Source organism: Oncorhynchus mykiss, chromosome 1 (assembly GCF_057628025.1).
Source record: "Oncorhynchus mykiss isolate SJ-2025 chromosome 1, ASM5762802v1, whole genome shotgun sequence".
NCBI lineage: Eukaryota > Metazoa > Chordata > Actinopteri > Salmoniformes > Salmonidae > Oncorhynchus > Oncorhynchus mykiss.
In genome coordinates, this window is record NC_143022.1 from 38,876,990 (window position 1) to 38,901,767 (window position 24,778).

The 24,778-nt window shown below is 43.5% G+C and overlaps 1 protein-coding gene across 2 annotated transcripts in view; it reads right to left on the minus strand.

Annotated features, from left to right (window-relative positions):
• pdhx (pyruvate dehydrogenase complex component X) overlaps positions 1 to 24,778 on the minus strand; it is a 59,269-nt gene that overhangs the window by 30,608 nt on the left and 3,883 nt on the right. For both annotated transcript variants that reach the window (XM_021600666.3, XM_021600676.3), the window contains exons 2-5: positions 20,884 to 20,967; positions 15,323 to 15,423; positions 6,851 to 7,029; positions 4,234 to 4,332 (exon numbers count right to left, since the gene is read on the minus strand). In XM_021600666.3, coding sequence (XP_021456341.1) covers positions 4,234 to 4,332; positions 6,851 to 7,029; positions 15,323 to 15,423; positions 20,884 to 20,967 — 463 coding nt within the window. The remainder of the gene's footprint in view (positions 1 to 4,233; positions 4,333 to 6,850; positions 7,030 to 15,322; positions 15,424 to 20,883; positions 20,968 to 24,778) is intronic.

The following is a 24,778-nucleotide window of genomic DNA, read 5'->3' on the forward strand; positions in this document are numbered from 1 at the left end:
GCAGTTGTGAAAAAAGTAAATAGTTGGAAGAGTTGCAGAGTTAAATTGAAAATAATGCCATTGTTGATTAGATGCTTTTTTTCATGAATTATACCATTTTCCTCTTGAACCATATGGTCTGAGCGAGGCAGTTATCTCCAAACAACAACTGCTCCCCAGGCGATGTTGATTAAGGCAGCCCTGCACTGATTCAGAGGGTTTGGGTTAATTGCGGAAGACACATGTTGGTTGATTGCATTCAATTGTAGGTATCCCTTTTCCCTCTACTAGAAACTCATGGACACAGATAAAATATATGAATATATAGTCTTAATGTATTAAAAGTTATTTAAGTATAAATTACCAGAGCTACGATAGATTGCCATTGATTAAGTTCATTACCAAAATTACTGAAGATTCCTGTAACTTTGTTCAATTACTGGAAGCTTATACAAGACATGCCCTGACATAGAGGGTAAATGCCCAATTATCTAATTCACAGACTTTGGGAAATACGCATTACTACAGATATTATAAAAATAAAGTATGATTTTAATTAGCCATCTTTTTTCATTCCCCTTCCTCCTGTCTGTGTTTCTTTGTAAACTTAATGATGGTGTTGGAATCGTGCCTGGCCATGCAATCATGGGTGAACAGGGAGTACAGGAGGGGACTGAGCACGCACCCCTGAAGGGCCGCCGTGTTGAGGATCAGCGTGCCAGATGTGTTGTTACCTACCCATTAAAGTCCCCGGCCACTAGGAGCGCTGCCTCTGGATGAGCGTTTTCCTGTTTGCTTATGGCTTACAGCTCATTGAGTGCGGTCTTGGTAAATAGACTGCTACGAAAAATATAAACTCTTGGTAAATAGTGTACTCTACCTCAGGCGAGCAAAACCTTGAGACTTCCTTAATATTAGATTTCGTGCACCAGCTATTGTTTACAAACATACACAGACCACCAGCCCTTGTCTTACCGGAGGCAGCTGTTCGATCTTGCCGATGCAGCGTGAACCCCGCCAGCTGTATGTTATCTGTGTCGTCGTTTAGCCACGACTTGGTGAAACATAAAATATTACAGTTTTTTAATGTCAGGTTGGTAGGATATTCGTGATCGTAGCTCGTCTATTTTGTTATCCAATGATTATAGGTTGACTGATGGTAGAGACAGATTACCCACTCGCCGTCAGATCCTTACAAGGCATGCATGATAATTGTATAAATCAATTATATTAACCATATATTTTGTTGGAACACATCCAGCAAATGAGAAAGTGTTTTCTAAGCCATTGAGGTGAAGTGAAGCATGGTAGAGATAGGTAGTGGTGCTTTATCTATCTGTAGCTAGCCAGTCATGTGTGTTCTCTGTACATGCTGTAGCTGTAGGCCTTAGAGACAGAGAAGGAAAGAGGACAGCCACATGCCTGCCATTGTTATTTGACAATGTGTTGAATCCCCCATATCCCCCAATTCTCTCCTCTGTGGAGTTAACAGTACACAATGTTCTCCAGAAACACAGGGCCTCCTTTTCAACATCAACAGACAATGAATAGAGGAAGAGAGAGAGAGATAAAGACTAATGATTTGAGAGACAGTGGAGTTAGTTTGTTTTGGTGTCAGAGCTGTCATATCAACGTACCACGTAACATGTGTTTACTTACATTAGTTAGGAAACTCACTGATGCACCAGAAAATAGATGAGCAGTTGGCTACACTAAAGTGGGAGTGGCCTCATTTTTTTTTCTACTTCCATGCGCCATTGTGTATGAGGGCTATTGGTATGATAAATCAAGCACTGAATAACCAGTGATACAAAAACCCAACATCCTCATCCCCTTCCACTCCTAAATGAACCCTTCCTGTGGATTTGCGTTACCACTATGATCTCATCAATGGGCTATATGTTTTGTTCTGTGTTGTTGTTCTATAGTGGACCCACACAAGAGGCCACTCCTCTTGGCCGGAAGAGACAAAATGTTGCTGTTTTAAAGCACATTTTCTGCAATTCTACAAATTTTGCGCCAGGGCAGAGAGAAAATTCTACACATGTTTACGTAGCTTAAGCCCGTTTACGTAGCTTATGCTATCTGAGTGCGCTGCAGTAAAATGCATATAGGGGAAACATTGCTGGCAATCTACCCTCACCAAAGAAGTGTACATACTTTTCTGCAATGTCTACAGTAAGATCCGCACAGACTGTACAATTTTAGCCTTCTGATGCCACAACTTTGTCATCCCAGACAAAATGTACACCTCATGGCCATGGGCAAATCTTCAGGTAGTAAACAATTGCCGGACGCCTTGCCTCATTCAGGTCTAAGTCTGCCGATTAAGTACCACTTCGTGCGATCGTAGTCTCCAACAAAGTTCTGTCAGTGTCAAAAATCTGGAGCCTTTATTGTGTAGTGTGGCTGGTGTTACGAGCAGATCCCGATGACTAACAGGAACACGGCCGGAACTGAGCATGCACACAATAGGGTCAAATTATTACTGTGAATAGTCAGATTAATATAATAGTTCAATTTAAACATGTTTCATGCTTTGGAAGAAGAACGACTTCCCTAATATTCGTGTTTACATGACATCTGAAATCAGGCTACCTGATGGGATTTTGAAAAATGCTTAAAATTGCCTACCACTTTCTGTGCATTGTTTTACCACAACGACCACGTTCCAACCTGCCTCTGTGATGAATCACGCTTCCACATGTGACAGTCCGACAGACAAATCTGGGTTTGGCGGATGCCAGGAGAATGATACCTGCCCCAAAGCATAGTGCCAACTGTAGAGTTTGGTGGAGGAGGAATAATGGTCTGGAGCTGTTTTTCATGGTTCAGGCCCCTTAGCAGTAAGATTTCCATTCACTGGAACTACAACATTCTAGACGATTCTGTGCTTCCAACTGTGGCAACAGTTTGGGGAAGGCCCTTTCCTGTTTCAGAATGACAATGCCCCCGTGCAAAAAGCAAGGTCCATACAGAAATGGTTTGTCAAGTTCAGTATGGAAGAATTTACCTGGCCTGCACAGAGCCCTGACCTCAATTCCATCTAACACCTTTGGGATGAATTGGAACACCGACTACGATCAAGGTCTAAATCGCCCAACCTCACGAATGCTCGTGGCTGAATGGAAGTCCCCTCAGCAATGCTCCAACATCAAGTGGAAAGCCTTCCCAGGAGAGGAAAGGCTGTGATAGCAGCAATGGGGGGGTCAAACTCCATATTAATGCCCATGATTTTCGATGAGCAGGTGTCCACATATAACTTTGTACGCAACATGACTAAAAGCATGTGAAAACTATTTCTAAGATGCATACTTTCAGTTCTTCCAAACTCCCTTTACTCGCGCATAAGCATAGAGGAAGGCTTGCGCTGCTGGAACATGCACAGACCAAATACACCGCTGCCGTTGACATACCTTACATCGGCTGACGTAGCCTCACAAGACAATTGCAGAATGTGACGACAGAACTGAAGCAAATCATACAATCTGGCCATGTTGATATTAAGATTTTAATTTGGTAACATCACACAATGTGACATATAATAATCGCAAAAGACTGAATCCAAGGCCTTTAGGTGATCTTCCTGTGTCGAGTGTGGTTCCTTACGTCCCCTTACACTCGCTCTTTAACAGACATACACGTGCACAAACTTGTGTGAATAACAAAGAGACACACGGGAACATAGACAGATACGTCTCCTAAAACATACGGCCTGTGTTTCTATGGCCACCAGTCGGCCCTGGAGACTGGGTTGCCATGGAGACAGCTGTGTCTTAATGAGATTCCCCAGCAGGGTGCGAGTTGGGTAACTAGAACGTTCCATCAAACCCTGCGTGACAGCAGGTGGCCATTAAAGTTGTGTGTGTGTGTGTGTTGTTTGCGCTCACAGTTTCACAGCTTCCTCTGGTGTGAGCACACCCGCATACCAGGGTTAGAGCACCTGGCAACTTGATAGAAATTCACTGAGTGCAAAAGTTGTCACTTTACATCGTACTCTCCTCTCTCCCCTTTCATTCACAACATCTCTCGCACTTGTTTTTGTCAGTTAGATTGTAATTTCTTCCTCAGAGAGATTTGCACTATTTTAACTTGCTCAGTAGTGTATAACACACATAAACCACCCAGTACCCACACTCTGAGTCTAAAGTCACAAAACACTTGACAGTCTATAGCTAGATTAGAAGAGGGGAATCATGTCCGCCCTATTCATTGCACTTCACCATGCTGAACACATCTCGTACGTGAACTCACTCCTTGGTGATGATGCCCCTGTGTCCGGTGGGGGTGGCCAGCTGGGGGTCCAGACCGTGTGTGTCCAGGATGTGTCTGGCTGCCGGGCTCAACCGCAACCTGGGGGGAGAGGAAAGGACAAGACACACAGAGATAGGGACAGAGAGACACATAGACACAAAATTAACCTGACCATAAGCATGTCCTGATTGGTCAGAGAACATGAATATTCAACATTAAATGTAAACAAATATTTTTTCAGAATGTGTTATTTTTCAGCTTATGTAGACCATATAGGCTTCAGCCCATTAAGCTGTCAATGCACTCAGCTTGTGTACATTCTAGACAGTTCAGAACATGCACCTGCATTACCATTCACTACCGTAAGTAAGCATTTCACTGTTAGTTTACACTAGTTGTTTTACGAAGTATGTGACAAATACAATTTTATTTGATTAGATTCACTTTCACCTAAAAAGACAAACAAAAAAGCAGCTATGAGCGTAAATGCTTCGCCCTGTGACATTTTAATAGAGGAGCAATTAAACTGTTCTAAAGGACCGATTTAATGTCTCTGCCGTTGGGCCTTAACACCCACTTCAATCCTAAAAACATTGACATGACACTGCTCTCACGCTTTCTCAATTTAGACAGAGGATAATGACAGTGGTACTGCTCAAATTAGCAAACACTTATTGAAGTCAAGTGACTTTCAGAGTCCATTTTAGAGGTCGACCGATTATGATTTTTCAACGCCGATACCGATTATTGGAGGACCAAAAAAGCCGATACCGATTAATCGGCTGATTTAAAAAAAACAAATGTATTTGTAATAATGACAATTAAAATAAGTGTTCATTCAGTATTGTTGTAACTTAATATAATACATCAATAAAATCAATTTAGCCTCAAGTAAATAATGAAACATGTTCATTTTGGTTTAAATAATGCAAAAACAAAGTGTTGGAGAAGAAAGTAAAAGTGCAATATGTGCTATGTCAGAAAGCTAACGTTTCAGTTCCTTGCTCAGAACATGAGAACATATGAAAGCTGGTGGTTCCTTTTAACATGAGTCTTCAATATTCCCAGGTACGAAGTTCTAGGTTGTAGTTATTATGGGAATTATAGGATTATTTCCCTCTATACCATTTGTTTTTCATTAACCTTTGATTATTGGATGTTCTTATAGGCACTTTAGTATTGCCAGTGTAACAGTAAGGCTTCCGTCCCTCTCCTCGCTCCTCCCTGGGCTCGAACCAGCAACACAATGACAACAGCCACCATCAAAGTAGCGTTACCCATGCAGAGCAAGGGGAACAACTACTAGAAGGCTCAGAGCGAGTGACGTTTGAAACGCTATTAGCGCGCTAACTAGCTAGCCATTTCACTTCGGTTATACCAGCCTCATCTCGGGAGTTGATAGGCTTGAAGTCATAAACAGTGCAATGCTTGACGCACAACGAAGAGCTGCTGGCAAAATGCACGAAAGTGCTGTTTGAATGAATGTTTATGCGCCTGCTTCTGCCTACCACCGATCAGTCAGATACTTAGATACTTGTATGCAGATTATATGCAACGCAGGACACGCTAGATAATATCTAGTAATATCATCAACCATGTGTAGTTAACTAGCGATTATGATTGATTGTTTTTTATAAGATGAGTTTAATGCTAGCTAGCAACTTACCTTGGCTTACTGCATTCGCGTAACAGACTCCTTGTGGAGTGCAACGAGAGAGAGGCAGGTCGTTATTGTGTTGGACTAGTTAACTGTAAGGTTGCAAGATAAAATAACCCGAGCTGACAAGGTGAAAATCTGTCGTTCTGCCCCTGAACGAGGAAGTTAACCCACCATTCCTAGGCCGTCATTGAAAATAAGAATGTGTTCTTAACTGACTTGCCAAGTTAAATAAAGCTTTTTAAAAAATTACAAAAAAAAATAAATACCGATTTCCGATTGTTGTGAAAACTTGAAATAGGCCCTAATTAAATCGGCAATTCCGATTAATCGGTCGACCTCTAGTCCATTTGTCCTGTCTCATTCCGAACTAACACCAATTAAACAAGACGCCTGTTCTTTCCCAAATGCAAATAACCTTTAACCCTGCTTCATTTGAACAAGCTTTGGGGGAAAATGGGAATACAAGTGGACAGTGGAAACACATTTTTCTGAATAGGCCCTGATTTGATGTTTAGTTCCAGTTCCTGTCCTATGTTTGTCAATAAGGCAGGAGAGTATCTCTTGCGTTTTAACATGGGTGTGGAAAGGGACAGTTGTCTTACTTAGCACGTTGTGTGATGGTGGAGACCCTAAGAATGGGAAAAGGAGTTGTATGTACTCTGAACGTTTATCTGACCAGGCAAAAGAGGATGGGCTTCAGCTGTAGTCTAGTTTCTTCCTTCCTTGGGAGTTTCTTTCTTACCACTGAAGCATCTATTTGCTCTTTACAGGGTCATGCCAAGGTTGTTATCAAGCACTTTTGACAAATGTTTGTGTATTTGTGAAAAGCACTACACAAATACCAATTGATTTACTGATTAATTTAATGATTAGTTGATTAGAATGGCAGAGTAGAGCATGACAGTAGAGTGATGTAATAGTGGGAGAGAGGAAGAAGAGGAGAGAGGTGAGACTCACGGTCCTGTGGAGGCTGCTCTGGGGGGATGTGGTGGGGGTGCAGTGGGGGCTGCCGGAGCGGGAGTTGCTTGGGTGGCTGCCACAGGTGGCGGGATCTCCACTGTCTTCCAGTCCTCCCCTTCCTCCACCATGAGGGCAATGAGAGTCCCCAGACGCACGGCACGACTGCCCTCCTCCATCTGAGGACACGCAGAGACACTTTTATAATAATAATCACTATCAAGCTGCATTTGAATTTGACTCAGAATGCGCAAGAAGACTGAGGAGAGGTGGAGAAATAGAGAGGGGAAGAAAGCACATAAGAACGAGAAAGAAAGAGCATTTGGGGGAAGAAGGAAGGGAGAAGAAGAGAGGAACTAGAGAGGGAGAGAACAAATGATAGGAATGGAAAGAACCACCAGGAGGAGGATGTTCAAAAGATCATTACCTCTTGACATAATATGTTACTGCTACCAGAGGGACCATAGGCAGACCTTTCCATCCACTGTGTGTCTGTCCACACTGCCTACTCAATTCACTTCATTTCCCCTCACCTCTGTTCTGACAAAACACACAAGGCCAAGGACTCTAATGGAGGCGGGAATGAATGCTTACTGTTCCTTCACCCTCCCCCCCCCCCCCGGTCGCACATCGATTCGCTCTCAATATCCATCTTTCTCTTCATCTCGGTCTCTAACAGCGTCATTAAGGCACAGCGTGGATGTCTCCACCCCCTCATAGTCAGCAAGGTGTTTTTCCCCGGTCAATATTGATTAGTTCTAAATGAAAGGCCAGGCACAATGGATGAGGCAGGGCTGTAACACTCCATCTATTTCCAAATGGTATCCACTTACGGAGCTGTCATTCCTGCTAAAGGGCGTAGCTCCGCTCGCAGGAAAGAAGAGAAAAACAACACAAATAACAACCGCTGTTGCCGACAGGGAAAGCAGTCCCATTCAATCATGGCGACAATGAAATTGATCAGGCAATTGGTTTCTGCATTAGATCAGAACACAAGCCCTTGTAACTGGCTGAATGTCAGATAGCTTTGAATCAAGGAGTTCACCCAGTCACCTTCTCCCCAGTGGCATCTAAACAATAGATGTGCAACAATAAGACCACGGACTCCACCTAACCAGAAACAACAGCAGGATAAGACCACCTGCGCTCCCAGGCCAGCAAGCAGGCCAGGCACACCTCCAGTTTCACCCAGGATATTCCCCTCAGTACAACAGTCAAAAACACTTTACTACCATGTCTCACTGAGTAAAGGCAAGGGATTCCTAAAAGCAAAAAGGTAGGCTAATTTCTATTGTCCATTGGATAGTAGGTAGCTAGGGAAGACTGCTTTGGCAGTGAGAAGAAGGAAAAAAAAAGGTTTTGTTTACTACAAAATAGCTGCACAACATCCCTGACGCATTAAACTACCAAGACTACCCGGTCTGTTTGTTGTGGGACATACATACATACATATATACAGTGCCTTGCGAAAGTATTCGGCCCCCTTGAACATTGCGACCTTTTGCCACATTTCAGGCTTCAAACATAAAGATATAAAACTGTATTTTTTTGTGAAGAATCAACAACAAGTGGGACACAATCATGAAGTGGAACGACATTTATTGGATATTTTAAACTTTTTTAACAAATCAAAAACTGAAAAATTGGGCGTGCAAAATTATTCAGCCCCTTTACTTTCAGTGCAGCAAACTCTCTCCAGAAGTTCAGTGAGGATCTCTGAATGATCCAATGTTGACCTAAATGACTAATGATGATAAATACAATCCACCTGTGTGTAATCAAGTCTCCGTATAAATGCACCTGCACTGTGATAGTCTCAGAGGTCCGTTAAAAGCGCAGAGAGCATCATGAAGAACAAGGAACACACCAGGCAGGTCCGAGATACTGTTGTGAAGAAGTTTAAAGCCGGATTTGGATACACAAAGATTTCCCAAGCTTTAAACATCCCAAGGAGCACTGTGCAAGCGATAATATTGAAATGGCAGGAGTATCAGACCACTGCAAATCTACCAAGACCTGGCCGTCCCTCTAAACTTTCAGCTCATACAAGGAGAAGACTGATCAGAGATGCAGCCAAGAGGCCCATGATCACTCTGGATGAACTGCAGAGATCTACAGCTGAGGTGGGAGACTCTGTCCATAGGACAACAATCAGTCGTATATTGCACAAATCTGGCCTTTATGGAAGAGTGGCAAGAAGAAAGCCATTTCTTAAAGATATCCATAAAAAGTGTTGTTTAAAGTTTGCCACAAGCCACCTGGGAGACACACCAAACATGTGGAAGAAGGTGCTCTGGTCAGATGAAACCAAAATTGAACTTTTTGGCAACAATGCAAAACGTTATGTTTGGCGTAAAAGCAACACAGCTGAACACACCATCCCCACTGTCAAACATGGTGGTGGCAGCATCATGTTTTGGGCCTGCTTTTCTTCAGCAGGGACAGGGAAGATGGTTAAAATTGATGGGAAGATGGATGGAGCCAAATACAGGACCATTCTGGAAGAAAACCTGATGGAGTCTGCAAAAGACCTGAGACTGGGACGGAGATTTGTCTTCCAACAAGACAATGATCCAAAACATAAAGCAAAATCTACAATGGAATGGTTCAAAAATAAACATATCCAGGTGTTAGAATGGCCAAGTCAAAGTCCAGACCTGAATCCAATCGAGAATCTGTGGAAAGAACTGAAAACTGCTGTTCACAAATGCTCTCCATCCAACCTCACTGAGCTCGAGCTGTTTTGCAAGGAGGAATGGGAAAAAATGTCAGTCTCTCGATGTGCAAAACTGATAGAGACATACCCCAAGCGACTTACAGCTGTAATCGCAGCAAAAGGTGGCGCTACAAAGTATTAACTTAAGGGGGCTGAATCATTTTGCACGCCCAATTTTTCAGTTTTTGATTTGTTAAAAAAGTTTGAAATATCCAATAAATGTCGTTCCACTTCATGATTGTGTCCCACTTGTTGATTCTTCACAAAAAAATACAGTTTAATATCTTTATGTTTGAAGCCTGAAATGTGGCAAAAGTTCGCAAAGTTCAAGGGGGCCGAATACTTTCGCAAGGCACTGTATGTATGTATGTATATATATATATATATATATATATATATATATATATATATATATATATATGGCTTCCTGTCCATATGCTAGGTGCTACAGGTAGTGTGTGTGTGTGTGTGTGTGTGCGTCTCCATGGCACCTCTGGCCCAGTGTGAGGTGATCAATAAATGGCAGGGCCTCATAGCTTTAGAAATGCCATTTCCACATACAGTAGGACTATGTGGCTATGTTGGTTACATTCACCACAATGAGAAATGACAGGATTACCAGAACAGTTGGATGTGACATGACACTGAACTTCAGCCCTGGCTGTGACCCCTGACCCTAGCCGGGTCATACAGCTGTCTGAAGGGCATGACAGATTAGTATATCCCCATCATAATCCACATATCTTCCTTTGATTGGATCAGTGCAACACTGCAGTATTTCAAACTGCCTCTGACAACCACCATCCCAATAGGCACACAACTCTATTGTGCTACAAAACAAAATCATTAAATTCCAATGTGACTGTGGGGCTGCAAATACAAGAACACATACTGAGCAATGAACAAGAAAACATACAACCACAGTCTTGCACAATACTGTGCCACACAATGCATGTAACTGGTGTGTTTGAGAGTGAGTGAGTGAGTGAGAGACCAGCGATGCTCTTTCCCTACCATTAGGCTCTATAAACACCAGTTAGACAAGCAGGTATTTATAGACGTTTAACACAGCTCTCGAAGAAGCTGCAGCTGGGGGCTGTGTCATTCACAGCCTTTACACACGCACACATCATCATCGTCCCTTTCTTTCCACTTATTCACAGATGGGGTGCCGTCTTATGTGGATGTCTCCATCAAAGACGCAAGAGCACATAGGCACACAGAGAGAGAAAAGGGAGAAGAGTGTAACACACTGCTAGTGTGGGGCTCAACACTGCCATCTGGTTGCAAAAGGACAGTGCCGGTCCTGAACCATTCCGCCACATCATAGCAAACACAGGCACTTAGCCAAATACCTGAAATGGCACAGGTTCAACCTGACTGACATACATTAGAAGACCTGGCTGGTTTCAGTAAAGAACAATAAGTCAAGAGGTGGATGAGGAGGACACCATTTTTAGCAGGCTATGCATGGATTTCAGAAAATTACTCTTACTCTTGTGATCTCTGACACAATTCAAGACTCACACACCCAGACTTGCACCCTCAACAAGGATAGGCTTGACACCTGTGACTTGTAAACAGTACACAATTAGTCCCTCGCCTCCAGATCAAAGAGAAAGGAAGAGGTGGGGAAGAGGGTGGCTTATTTGGAGACTCTTGGAATAAAAATATCCTGTATTGATTTGGTGTGTGTGTGTGTGTGTGTGTATGTGCCTCCGTGTGAGTGTATTGATCTGCCAGGAGAGAGACAGAAAGAGGGATTTGAGGCGATATGATTGAATCCTATATCCTGCAACTTGTTACTGGGCAGACTAGTCTAATTAGAGTCCAGAGGAGGGCTTTTCCCCAGCAGCCCTCTCTCTCCCAGGGCTTTTGATTCGTCTGCATTCTCAATCTGATAAATTAAAGCACACGAGGGAGATCAGTGAGTATAGTGTTCCTACGGGGTCTATCCTGAATATTTCAACTAGTTCATAAATTATATAACAAAACACCATTTATGAGGTTATCCTATGCATTTTGTATAATTTCAAAGACCAGACAAAGATCTGTGTTGGATTGAAACGTTGCCTATAAAAGGTGGTAATTTGGGAGCATATTCAACATGCGGGCCTTTCTGTTCTTCTCTTCATAAGACTTTCGGCCCAGGGGAGAACGACTGGCCCTTCTCATTAATGCCACAGAAGGCCCACCGCTCCAGCAAGTATAATTGGCAGAAAGCATGATCCTCCATTATAGTGAATGGGGAAATGGCAATCTTCATGGGCAATCTTCATGTAAATAAACACTTTCGAAGACAATCATGGTACCAATAATTGCTTCTGATACACCAGATGTATGTCCTTGAACCAATCATTTTAAAATCGTACAGAGAAGTTGAGTTGCTAATTGAGTTGCTAATGGCAGCATGCAGTATTCCGGCCGGCCACCAACTTGAGTTATGCTGCGTTTAGACAAGGGATGCAAAAACCGGCATACCAGTCGACATTGCGGGAAAGAAAGCAAGAAAGACTGATGGCAAAAGCAAGCCAGCATGACGGGATGCGTTGCTATGGTGATTTCAGAGCAAATCAACATCCGGTAGAAAACAATGCTACGGCAGACAGCAAAAGTTGAAATATTTGAACTCTGGCGGCAAGTCCCATCTGCCATGGTGGCTGACGGCATTCACTGCCAGCTACAACAGCATTTACCGTTGAGCTCCGGACATCCGGATTGACGTCTACCTCGTACCAGGTAAACGCAGCATTACTGAATTTGAGGGGGCAGCACCGAGCTAGCCTGTAACGTCACTTCCTCGAGTAGCTCTAACTACACGTTATGCCTCCATGAGACGCCATCTTAACTCACTTCATTTGACTTCAATGATCTATTGAGGCTTCACATAGAAATGAATGAGGTCACGTGATGGATGGCTTTGTCCATTATTTTTACAGTCATGGTTTGGCTAGTTGTAGTGCAGGGAAGATGTCAGTTGAGCAGAGACACAGCCAACAAACTCCCCCTTGGAAGATTAATCTATCCTAAAATGACAGCATCCTGATGAGAAAGTATGTAGGAATGGAGGGAGGGAAGCAGAGTGATAAATGACATGATAAATGCTGTCAGGTTAGCACTGTGGACCATGTCAGACCATCTTCATCTAGCCTTTCCTTCTTCCATCCATCTAAACATCCATCCATCTTGCCACTAGTTATCTCGACCGTTAAATGTTGACATACATTCTGTCCACCGTATCAATCCATCTCGAAAATCCCTGCACAACCACCGATCCATCAATGTGTGGGGGATCTCTACATGTGCCATTTCAGCCTTTTGTGTGTTCACGGATGTAACACTGGCTGCTAAACTAGAATCCTAGTGGGTACATGCTTAGACAGCACCACTACTACACCACTGTGGGCTAATCTGTGCTGTGATCTACAGAGAGCAGAGGCCATCAAGCCCCTTCCACACACAGCCAGGAAAAACGTCGCTCATACTAGTAACACCACACACAATACACACCAGGAGGCAGACACACATCCACACAGAGACTGGCACGCTTCCTCTCTAATACCCCCAGTAGAGACTGGGTCTGGGGTATTCAGGGGTGGGGGTGTTGGTCTGGATGCTAGCTGAACCTGGGGGGATTATCGCTCTCCCTCTTTCTGCCAGCTCCAAGCCTTCCTAAGCCCCTTCCTCCAACTCCTGGGCCGTTGCCATGGAAACTACCTTATCCCCATGGCAGCCAAGACATGGATTGGAAGGAGGGAGAGGGAAGAGAAAGAGGAAGAGAAAGAAAACATGAAGAAGAGAAAGAATAGAGCAAGGGCTAAAAAAGGGAGAAATTATAATAATTGAAAACACATAACAATGAGAGAGACACTTCGCCTGCTGATAGTGATCTCATAGAAATGTTATATTTCCAGAACAACACTTGTTTATGCACACGTGTTGCTATCTGTCTAAGTAATTACTCCATATCAGCTCTTTATTCAGGGTACACTCAGACACCACCTGAACCACAGCACTAGAATAACATGGGTATGCTTCGCTGAACTATGCTATGTGGCCTGGTTTACACGGCTAATTGCCACTAGGACACTGTTCTGAACGATGTGACACTCACTGATCGGATGACTGACTGGAGGGAACCATGGCATCAGCTGTGGGACAGGCAAGGGTCTGTGTGTGTGTGTGTGTGTGTGTGTGTGTGTGTGTCACTTAGCTAGTTAATGAATGTTGGGTTGAAAATAAATACGAAAAACACATTTCATGACCGAAAGTATGTGGATCCGGAATCATGGGCATTAATATAGAGTTGGTCCCACCTTTGCTGCTATAACAGCCTCTACTCTTCTGGGAAGACTTTTCACTCGATGTTGTACCATTGCTGCGGGGACTTGCTTCCATTCAGCCACAAGAACATTAGCGAGGTCGGGCACTTTCAATTCATCCCAAAGATGTTCAATGGGGTTGAGCTCAGGGCTCGGAGCAGGCCAGTTAAGTTCTTCCACACCAATTTCGACAAACCATTTCTGTATGGACCTCACTTTGTGCTGTCATGTCATGCTGAAACAGGAAAAGGGTTTTCCCCAAACTGTTGCCACAAAGTTGGAAGCACAGAATCGTCTATAATGTCATTGTATGCTGTAGCGTTAAGATTTCCCTTCACTGGAACTAAGGGGCCAAGCCCGAACCATGAAAAAAAAACAGCCCCAGACCATTATTCCTCCTCCACCAAAATTCACAGTTGGCACTACGCAGTCGGGCAGGTAGTGTTCTCCTGGCATCCGCCAAAACCAGATTCGTCTGTCAGACTGCCAGATGGTGAAGCGTGATTCATCACTCCAGAGAACGTGTTTCCAGAGTTCAATGGCGGCGAGCTTTACACCACTCCAGCCGACGGTTGGCAATGCGCATGGTGATCTTAGGCTTGTGTGTGGCCGCTCGGCCATGGAAATACATTTCATGAAGCTCCCAACGAACAGTTATTGTGCTGACGTTGTTTCCAGAGGCAGTTTTGAACTCGGTAGTGAGTATTGCAACTGAGGACAGAATATTTTTACACGCTACGCGCTTCAGTGGTCCCGTTCTGTGAGCTTGTGTGGCCTAGGCTACTACCTCACAGCTGAGCAGTTGTTGCTCCTAGACGTTTCCACCTCACAAAAACAGCACTTACAGTTGACCGAGGAAGCTCTAGCAGGGCAAAAACTTTATGAACTGACTATGACAGTGCCACATTAAAAGTCACTGAGCTCTTCAGTAAGGCCATTCTATTGTCAATGTTATCCTATGGAGATTGCATGGCTCTGTGCTCAATTTTATACACCTGCCAGCAACGGGTGTGGCTGAAATAGCCGAATCCACTAATTTGAAGGTGTGTCCACATACACAAAAGTATGTCATTATGACTGCTGGATCATTTATAATTAAGAGGACGGAGGAAAGGATGGTTTACAGGCAAAGCTGTACCACAGAGTTTCCATCAATATCCTCTCACTCTCTCTCGTTAGGACGTAATTGGAGGCTTTCTCCCATTGCCAGATCGATCTGACAGCGGAGGATAAACTGCTTTCATCCCTCTGTTCTGAGGTACAAACATGTGGTGCAGTGTTGATGAAAGACAAGTGATCGGTCTGTCTTTGGCAGAGTCATTAATATTCACACAACACACAGAGGTCACGAAGCACACCTCATCACTGATGTTCCGCCAATTAAGGAGAAGAGGGAAGCCCTAAGAACTGACACACACAACACAGTTCACTCACCAGTATCTTGGCCAGGACGCCGTCATCACTGGACTCCAGGGTAACCACGGCCTTGTCCGTCTCGATCTCACAGAGCGCATCGCCAGCCGCTACCGCATCACCTGCAGGACACCAGCAACAGTCAGACCGCTTAGAATGTCAAAGACCAATAATTGGGAAAAGGAAAAAGTTACATGAAAAAAAATTGGCGAGAGTGTAGAAAGTCCATTTCTAAGGGATGATGAAACCATAGATATAGAACTGCTATGGTGGTAACACTCTGATCATTAGGCTATACAGTGGGGTACATAAAGTCACCCTTGATAAAGATGAGCAAAAAAATAGTGTACAATAATACAACTGAGCTACTGTATACTGTATGAGAAAAAAAGTGGGACAATTTATTATTATTATACAGTATATAGTAATACAATTGCTCAGAGAAAATATATTTAGTTTAAAAAGTAATAAAAACAAAATCTCAAAAAGATATGGGTCAAAATTATTGGCACCCGTTTTCAGTTCTCCAGCACCCTGCCCTTGCAAGGATAACGACACAGGCTTTTTCTCAAATGTTTTATGAGATTGGAGAAGATCATTCCTCCATACAGAATCTTTCCATATCCTTGATATCCTTCATCTGCGCTTATGGACTGCCCTTCAATTCAAACAGTAGCAGTACTGGGTGTAAAGGAAGGGGTTCTGGTGGATTTATATGTTCTTCATAATATTTCTCATGCATCTACATTTCCCTATGGGGCTAGGGAAGCAAGTCTAAAACAGGAGAGGGGAGGGGTGATTCAAGATGTTTTATTAAAAAGAGGCCATTTGTAATTGAGTGAAGACAAGGCAGAAGAGGAAGATGGATGCTGGGGCCTATTGGGCAGGGGTCACATTGAGTCAGTCTTTATTTTCAACAGGTGATCCTAGGGCGGGAAGGTCACTTCAGGTCAGCACAATAACACAGGGAGAGAGAAGGTACACATCCATACAGGAAAACACCATCCTCAGCTCCAATATCCTGCCTAGTAAAAGATCACCTCAACTTTTAGGATGAGCGAAAGGGAGAATTGTGGGAGAGAAGGTAGTGGGAGGATCATAGAGGATGTGAGGGAAGAAGTGGGCAGGGGTGGGAGTGAGTATTGACCTCAGAAGCTCCAGAGAGCCGGGAGAAGGGAGGACTAGATTGGATGTGTGTGTGTGTGGTTTTAACACCAGATGACCCAAGGGGTTAGCCAGTGATGAGCGATATTAAAAGTAAAACAGTCAACCACCTGCCCCTTTCAACTCTTCTCCACTGGAATGGCAATAGGATTAAGCTACACGGTGACACAAACGTACAATACAAGGGGATGGGCAGGGATGTAGTGCTGCTGTTCCGCAGGTGAGCAGGCTCCCTTACTTTTTTCAATTTGAGAATACACAGAGCTGGCAAAAATATTTCTGGAAAAGTTGTTCTAAATAAATTTGATTTAAATGACCACTAACATTCCATGAAAACGTTAGAACGAAAAACTAAACAAATATGTAGGCTAAAGCTTATAGGTAGGTAAGTTAAATTATGGTTTCTTCCCCGTCTTCTCTCTTTCTGGCAGTCGTGCGAATAATTAGTAACTGTTGGCGTGTGTGCAGAGGCCCGTCGGCCGGAGGCCTGACCACTTCGAGCGGGCCAAATCTGACGTGAACAGTAACAGACATAAAACTTTACCAGGGGTTGCTAAAACGGCTGTCCTCCAGTTTGTTATGGACTAAGGGCTCATGTACGACGCACCTGAACTCGACCTACTGTCCGAGTGCTTAGCTTACAGAAACGTACTACCTCGATTGCGTATGCAGACAAACTGATCCACCACACGAACCTTATCACACCGATGAGATCTAGGATCCAAATTCACCACGTCTGCCTTGGACCCGCTCTTGCGCAGTGGAACACAGAACGATGTGTGGCCACTTACGTTTATAGTGCTGTCCTTTCAGAAAAACGATTCGAAGGGCCTTCAAATCGCTTAAAATAACCCTCATCAAGATCTGTTGCCTAATCAGTACTTATTACAAATAGAAGATAATCACTTCTCACCATGGATCTCATTTAGTGAAGTTAGATCAAAGCTTAATCAATGTCTCGCAAGATCACTTAAACACTGATTGGAATTGAATAGCATATCCTATAGCATAGTAGGCCTATAATATGTCACAACAAAAACAACTTAGTCATTTAATATTCGAAGCTGAATAGGAAAATAGTGCCTTCGGAAAGTATTCAGACCCCATGACATTTTCCAAATTTTGTTACTTTACAGCCTTATTCCACAATGGATAAAATAAAATCCTCAAATCTACACACAACACCCCATAATGAGAAAGCAAAAAACAGGTTATTATTTTTGCTAATTTATTACAAATAAAAAACAAATACCTTATATTTACATAAGCATTCAGACCTTTTGCTATGAGACTTGAAATTGAGCTGAGATGCATCCTGCTTCCATTGGTCATCCTTGAGATATTTCTACAACTTGGAGTCCACCTGTGGTAAATTAAATTGATTGGACATGATTTGGAAAGGCACACACCTGTCTATATAAAAAGGTCCCACAGTTGACAGTGCATGTCAGAGCAAAAATCAAGCCATGAGGTGTAAGGAATTGTCCGTAGAGCTCAGAGACAGGATTGCATTGAGGCACAGATCTGGGGAAGGGTGCCGAAAAAAGAAGAATCATTGTCAAATGGAAGAATTTTGGAACCACCAAGACTCTTCCAAGAGCTGGCCAAACTGAGCAATCGGGGAAGGGCCATGGTAAGGTAGGTGACCAAGAAACCGATGGTCACTCTGTCAGAGCTCCAGAGTTCCTCTGTGGAGACGGGAGAACCTAACAGAAGGACAACCATCTCTGCAGCACTCCACCAATCAGGCCTTTATGGTAGAGTGGCCAGGCGGAAGCCACTCCTCTGTAAAAGGCACATTATAGCCGCTTGGTGTTTGCCAAAAGGCCCCTAAAGGACTCAGACCATGAGAAAAAATATTCTCTGGCCTGATGAAACCAAGATTGAACTCTTTGGCCTGAATGCAAGCATCACGTTTGGAGGAAACCTGGCACCATCCCGAAGGTAAACCATGGTGGCAGCATCATGCTGTGGGAATGTTTTTCAGCAGCAGGGACTGGGAGACTAGTCAGGATCGAGGGAAAGATGAACGGCGCAATGTACAGAGCAATCCTTAAGGACCTCAGACTGGGGCAAAGGTTCACCTTTCAACAAGACAACGACCATAGCACACAGCAAAAGACAAAGCAGGAGGGGCTTTGACACTTGAGGATCTGCAGAGAAAAATGTTAGAAACTCCAAATACAGGTGTGCCAAGGTTGTAGCGTCATACCCAAGACGACGAGGCTGTAATTGCCAAAAGGTGCTTCAACAAAGTACTGAGTAAAGGGTCTGAATACTTATGTAAATGTAATAGTTCAATTTACTATTTGTATAAATTTGCTAAAGATTTTTTTTTAACGTTCTGCTTTGTCATTATGGGGTATTGCATGTAGATTGTAAGGATTTTTATTTATTTAATCAATTTTAGAATAAAGCTGTAACGTAACAAAATGTGGAGAAAAAAAAAATCAAGGAACACACTGTATGCTTTGATTAAAACAAAATAGGTCGACAAGAAAGGCCAGTTTGTTAACACCATCTGCTTTAATTCACTCACAAAGCACTAATTCAAGATCTTAATGCATATTCCCATGAAACTGATTTGCAAGTGAAAATGATTTGCATGCAGTTTGGACATTCACCCGTAACATGTAAAAAATGATCATTCACGATTGACAGCGATTATGGCCTATTTTGAAATTAGGTATGCCTTAAAACAATATGGGTGGACATAGGCAGATGTGGCAATTGAAGGATGTAGTTTTTGCATAGACCTATCCTACAATGATATTCAATAGGCTACATCTGTCGGTACTCTGTACAAACTTTAAGAATATATGACGTCACAAAAAAAATAAAAATGGTGCTCCCTCAACTAAAAAAAATATAGCACTACACCACTGGGGATGGGATGGGATAGGGTCAGAGGAAAAGCTGGATATCCATTGACAAAGCCAAGTGGGCGATTCCCAAAACTTTTGGTATCACATATTGTTCTGCAACTCACAAATTTATTGCGAGGAAGGACGTTTAACATGCTTTTTTACATTTGTATGACACATTTGTTTGGGAAAATCATGAGGAAAGTGGCCCTTTTACGCCCTTTTTTAGACCTAGACATTATTCCTGTAAGACCCTTTGATCCGTGAACTAGAGGTCGACCGATTATGATTTTTCAACGCCGATACCGATATAGAGGTACTCCATATTTTAGAACATAATGTAGTATAATGACACCAAGATGTTGTCTGTACCATGTAAGGTTCACGGTAGAGGTCGACTGATTAATCGGAATGGCCTGTGGTGACAGGCAGTTGCTTTATACACTGCACTCAGAAAGTTAGATAGCAAACCAGGCCAAAGACCCAAGGCTATGTGGCTATGGCGGCGGGGGGGGAACAGCGTTGCAACCCGGTGACATAGACAGCACCAACTTTCTCTGGGCCAATTAACTGGCAGCAGTCCTCAGGTGCCTTACTTTCTCAGCATGGCTGGGCTCTGACTGCTGTGTAGAAGGATGTGATGTCACATGGTTAAACATTAACAATGGACCCCTATCACTCCGGGGTGGAGAAAGGGAGAAACAGGGCACTGCTTTTCTCCTCCTTAATAAATTAGGAGAGCTGGCTAATCTGACAAACACTAAACTGCACCATGGAATATCCAGTCATTATTAACATCTCAAAATGTAGAATGTGTGTAGGGTGATGTGTGTCTTTATGAAGGTATATGGATGGAGATGTAAAATTAAAATCAACCATATTGGATTTGTTTCGTAGGCTCGATTTGTTGGGGAATAATCAGAATTGGTTGGTAACATAGGTAAGATGTTTTATATTCATCATATGTTTGTAAGTTACTTCTCATCAGAATGTTATTTTTGTATAATACTGTGGCGGGGTTGCAGTATCTGTTCTATGTCAAGACTAAGTTGCTTGGGCCGGAGAGAGGTCAAGCGTGTATCTCTTGGCTCCACAATGTCTGTGTGCCAGTCAGTGTGTCTCTGTGATCTTGTAAAGATAGGATGGATTTGATATATGCCTGTTGATATGGAGGATTGGTTTATGGTTCTGAGTTTGAGAAAATAACATAGTTTAGGAGACAAAGCTGAACGATTTATTATGTCTATGCTGTATGACTGTGTTTTTTTGCTATTAAAGGATCTCAGCTGCAATGTGTAAGGGGCTCTCAGAGAATTCATTGATAGACACTGAATTGATCTGAGAGTCACAGGGTTGTGATAGAGCTCATATAATTAAAAATTGACTTTGTGATAACTAACTCTGACGTGTGTGTGGTTTGCTTTCATGATTTGGTAAATAGAGGAAATTTCCACAACAGATTATATTATATTATTATGTAGCATTGTAGTCTGCATGCAACAGAAAAGCTGAGTATGTTGTGAACATTGGCAAATGGAGGCACGGCTCACTTACCTTCTTTCTTCAACCATTTGACAATGTTTCCCTCCTCCATGGTGGGAGAGAGAGCAGGCATCTCCACTTTGACTGGTGCAGCACCTAGAGGAAAGAGAGAACACATCAACACCAGTCAGATCACAAGTAGCAATACATGCTCATCTATAAACAGGAGGGACATTTTCACCCTAGACTAGATAACTGGAAGTCTATTGAACATAAATGCATTAATAGGCCTATGCAACACCATATATACACACAAAAGTACGTGGACACCCTTTCAAATGAGTGGATTTGGCTATTTCAGCCAAACCCGTTGCTGACAGATATATAAAAAAAAAAATCAAGCAAACAGCCATGCAATCTCCAAAGACAAACATTTGCAGTAGAATGGCCTTACTGAAGAGCTTAGTGGCTTTCAACGAGGCACCGTCATGGGATGCCACCTTCCCAACAAGTCAGTACGTCAAATTTCGGACCTGCTAGAGCTTCCCCTGTCAACTGTAAGTGCTGTTATTGTGAAGTGGAAACGTCTAGGAGCAACAACGGCTCAGCTGCGAAGTGGCAGGGCCACACAAGCTCACAGAACGGGACCCCCGAGTAATAAAATCGTCTGTCCTCGGTCGCAACACACACAATACAGAGTTCCAAACTGCCTCTGGAAACATCAGCACAATAACTGTTCGTCGTGAGCTTCATGAAATGGGTTTCCATGGCCGAGCAGCCACACACAAGCCTAATCTCACCATGCGCAATGCCAAGCCTCGGTTGGAGTGGTGTAAAGCTCGCCGCCATTGAACTCTGGAGCACTGGAAACACGTTCTCTGGAGTGAAGAATCACGCTACATGATCTGGCAGTTCGACAGACAAATCTGGATTTGCCGGATGCCAGGAGAACACTACCTGGCCCAATGCATAGTGTCAACTGTAAAGTTTGGTGGAGGAGGAATAATGGTCTGGGGCTGTTTTTCATGGTTCGGGCTAGGGCCCTTAGTTCCAGTGAACGGAAATTTTAACGCTACAGCATACAATGAGTTTCAGCATGACAATACCCTGTGCACAAAGCAAGGTCCATGCGGAGATTGTTTGTCAAGATCGGAGTGGAAGAACTTGACTGGTCTGCATGGAGCCCTGACCTCAACCCCATGAGATTAATTGGAATGCTGACTGTGAGCCAGGCCTATTCGCCTAACATCAGTGCCCAACCTCACTATTGCTCGTAGCTGAATGGAAGCAAGTCCCTGCAGCAATGTTCCAACATCTAGTGGAAAGGAGTGGAGGCTGTTGTAACAGCAAAAGGGAGGGTGGGGGGGTGGGGTGTTCTAAGAGCAGGTGTCCACATACTGTTGGTCACGTAGTGTATATCCTATTCTGATTGGGTCTGTGTGACATCAAATAAGTCCATTAAAAAGGCAAGCTAGGCTATATTGTCAGTATTTTGAGATGGAAAGAGGAGCAGAAAGTTAGGAGCCTAAAAATGCATAGGCGCTTACGAAGAAGAAAGAAGTGGTACAGTAAGAGGCAATAGGAGAGGGGGTGAGAGCTGTGGGGCTCGTGCCTCAGCACTCATCCACTGACAGGGAGATATGAAAGCCACCAGGCCACAGGAAGTGGACAGCACACTGGCGACAGAAGAGAGAGCAGTGCAGGCAGATCAACAGTAGGCTGCGATGGCGGCTGACATACTTGCCTCGGGCTGGTAGCCCTGTCACCCACTGGGCCACCACAGCCTGGGACCTAGCCATCCACAGCAGCTAGAGCCACTCAGAAGACAACAGTTCAGCTGGCTCAGGGTCATGTAGGCATTGGGCTGGCCATGCTAATGCCCAACTAAGTCACCTCCTTGTAATACTGAGTATTACAATGTTTTGCTGCCTTAGAATGACAAATGCTAGAATACAGACCTTTAGATAGAACTAGCGGATTAAAAATGGCTTGCAAGGCCCGAATGATACATGGTGATGAGCCATGGCTGTGTGTGAACAGAGGGAACCTCATGTTCTGGTGCTCGTGTTGTTGTTCATGTGTTGTTTTTGCCGTTCATGTACGAAGGTCTCCTTCTGCTCTGCATGTCATGTGTGAAGAACTCAGGCCTGGATGAGCACATATCTGCACAACAATGCCCTGAAAGCACACCCGCTGAAACCTCCCATTCATAACCCTCACTCTCTTAATCCGAACAGGCAGGGGAAGCCAATGTGTAATTGAGTGTGTGCGTTTGTTGAGACACACAGATAGAGAAAGAGAGAGGCAGAGAGATAGAGAATGTAAGGGCCGTGACCGCCATGACAAGAGCTTGCAGACCAATTCCTGTCTGTAAAACATTGCTCTGCCACGCCTGTCGTCGTCACCTGAAATAATTTTTCATCACAGGCTCGATTTTTATCCCAGCCTTACAAAAAACTTATCATAATCAGATCCACAGCAGAAAGATCACTAGTTCAAATTAACCTTAATTATAAGCCAATATGTCTGGCTTCTTTTTTCATTTTGGCTAGGCTTAGGCCAGGGCTCTCCAACCTTGTTCCTGTACCGTCCTGTAGGTTCACTCCAACACTTATCTAGCACACCTGACTCTAATAATTAGCTGGTTGATAAGCTGAACCATGTTCGTTCCAGGCTGTATCACATCCGGCCTTGATTGGGAGTCCCATAGGGCAGCGCACAATTGGCCAAGCGTCATACGTGTTTGGCCGTTATTGTAAATAAGAATTTGTTCTTAAAAACGGACTTGCCTAGATAAATAAAGGTTCAATTTATAAAATAAAAAAAATTACAACTGGGGTTGTTCAACCTGTCAGAACTATAGTACACTCAGATTCCCTGTCTGTATTGAATAGTTTGCCATTTGGCAAATCTAAATGGGAGTGACCTACTATGGGTGGCATAAATGTTCCTATGGAGAATTGAGAGACTGAATAGTAGTGAGATAACCCCAGCCTATTGAGGTGTGGAAGGGAATGAAATTGTAGACCAGAGCCAAAAGAGCTTTAAAACCAGATATACTTAAATATTATTGTTGCACTGGGTACAGGTGGGGCCAAATGTAAGAGAAGAGCCATTTTGATAGATGTGTGGCAGAGGAGATGGGACTGAGCCCTTTGGCAGCGATTACATTTATATGCCCTCCAAAGAAAAGGTCAGTGGACCAAGATTCAAAGATCAGATTAGGAAGGAAGAGTGGTGTTTGCTCAATTGCGCTACTTGTCACTACATCTGGTTGGTAAGCATGTGAATTGTTTGTGTCTGGAGGGTATGGTGGATGAACTGGTGGAGAATGTGTTATATTGTTGTAAGCATGTTGAAGAGAGGGAAATATTGCAGTGTAGAGTCGTTGAGGTTAGACGGGGGTTGGGAAGGAACTTGAGGGATGGGGAGGGTATATTAGAAGTTAGAAGGGTTATTTTTCTTCTCAGAATTACTGAATTAGGTAGGAGGATTTAGAAATGTGGAGCTAACGTTGTAAACCGCGATTGACCAGACTCCAGCACAGTAGGTGGCGGCATCCACCTTTAATTTGTTTGCAGAGCTCCATTTTATCATAGAAGAACAACTTGGGTTGGAGCGAAAACCTACAGGAGGGTAAGCACTCAAAGAACAGGGATGGAGTCCCCTGGCATAGGCTGTTTGTTTCTTATTTGGGGGGGATTTTCTTCTTTGACGGGGTAATGTTAGCGGGGGTATTGGATCAGAGGTGACAGAGGACGCATGTCCAGAAGGGCCCATCAAGACACACAGGTCACATCATCCTCATTTCCAGGGCATCTTTCTCGAGACCCTTTTTGGTCATCCTCTCTGTATTCTGACCCCGATTTAAACTGTCAAAGACCTGAGGAGGAGAGGTAATGAACTACATGCAATACTTTCTTACGTCAAGCATTTTCAGGGCAGCATGCACGACTGAAGCCCAAGG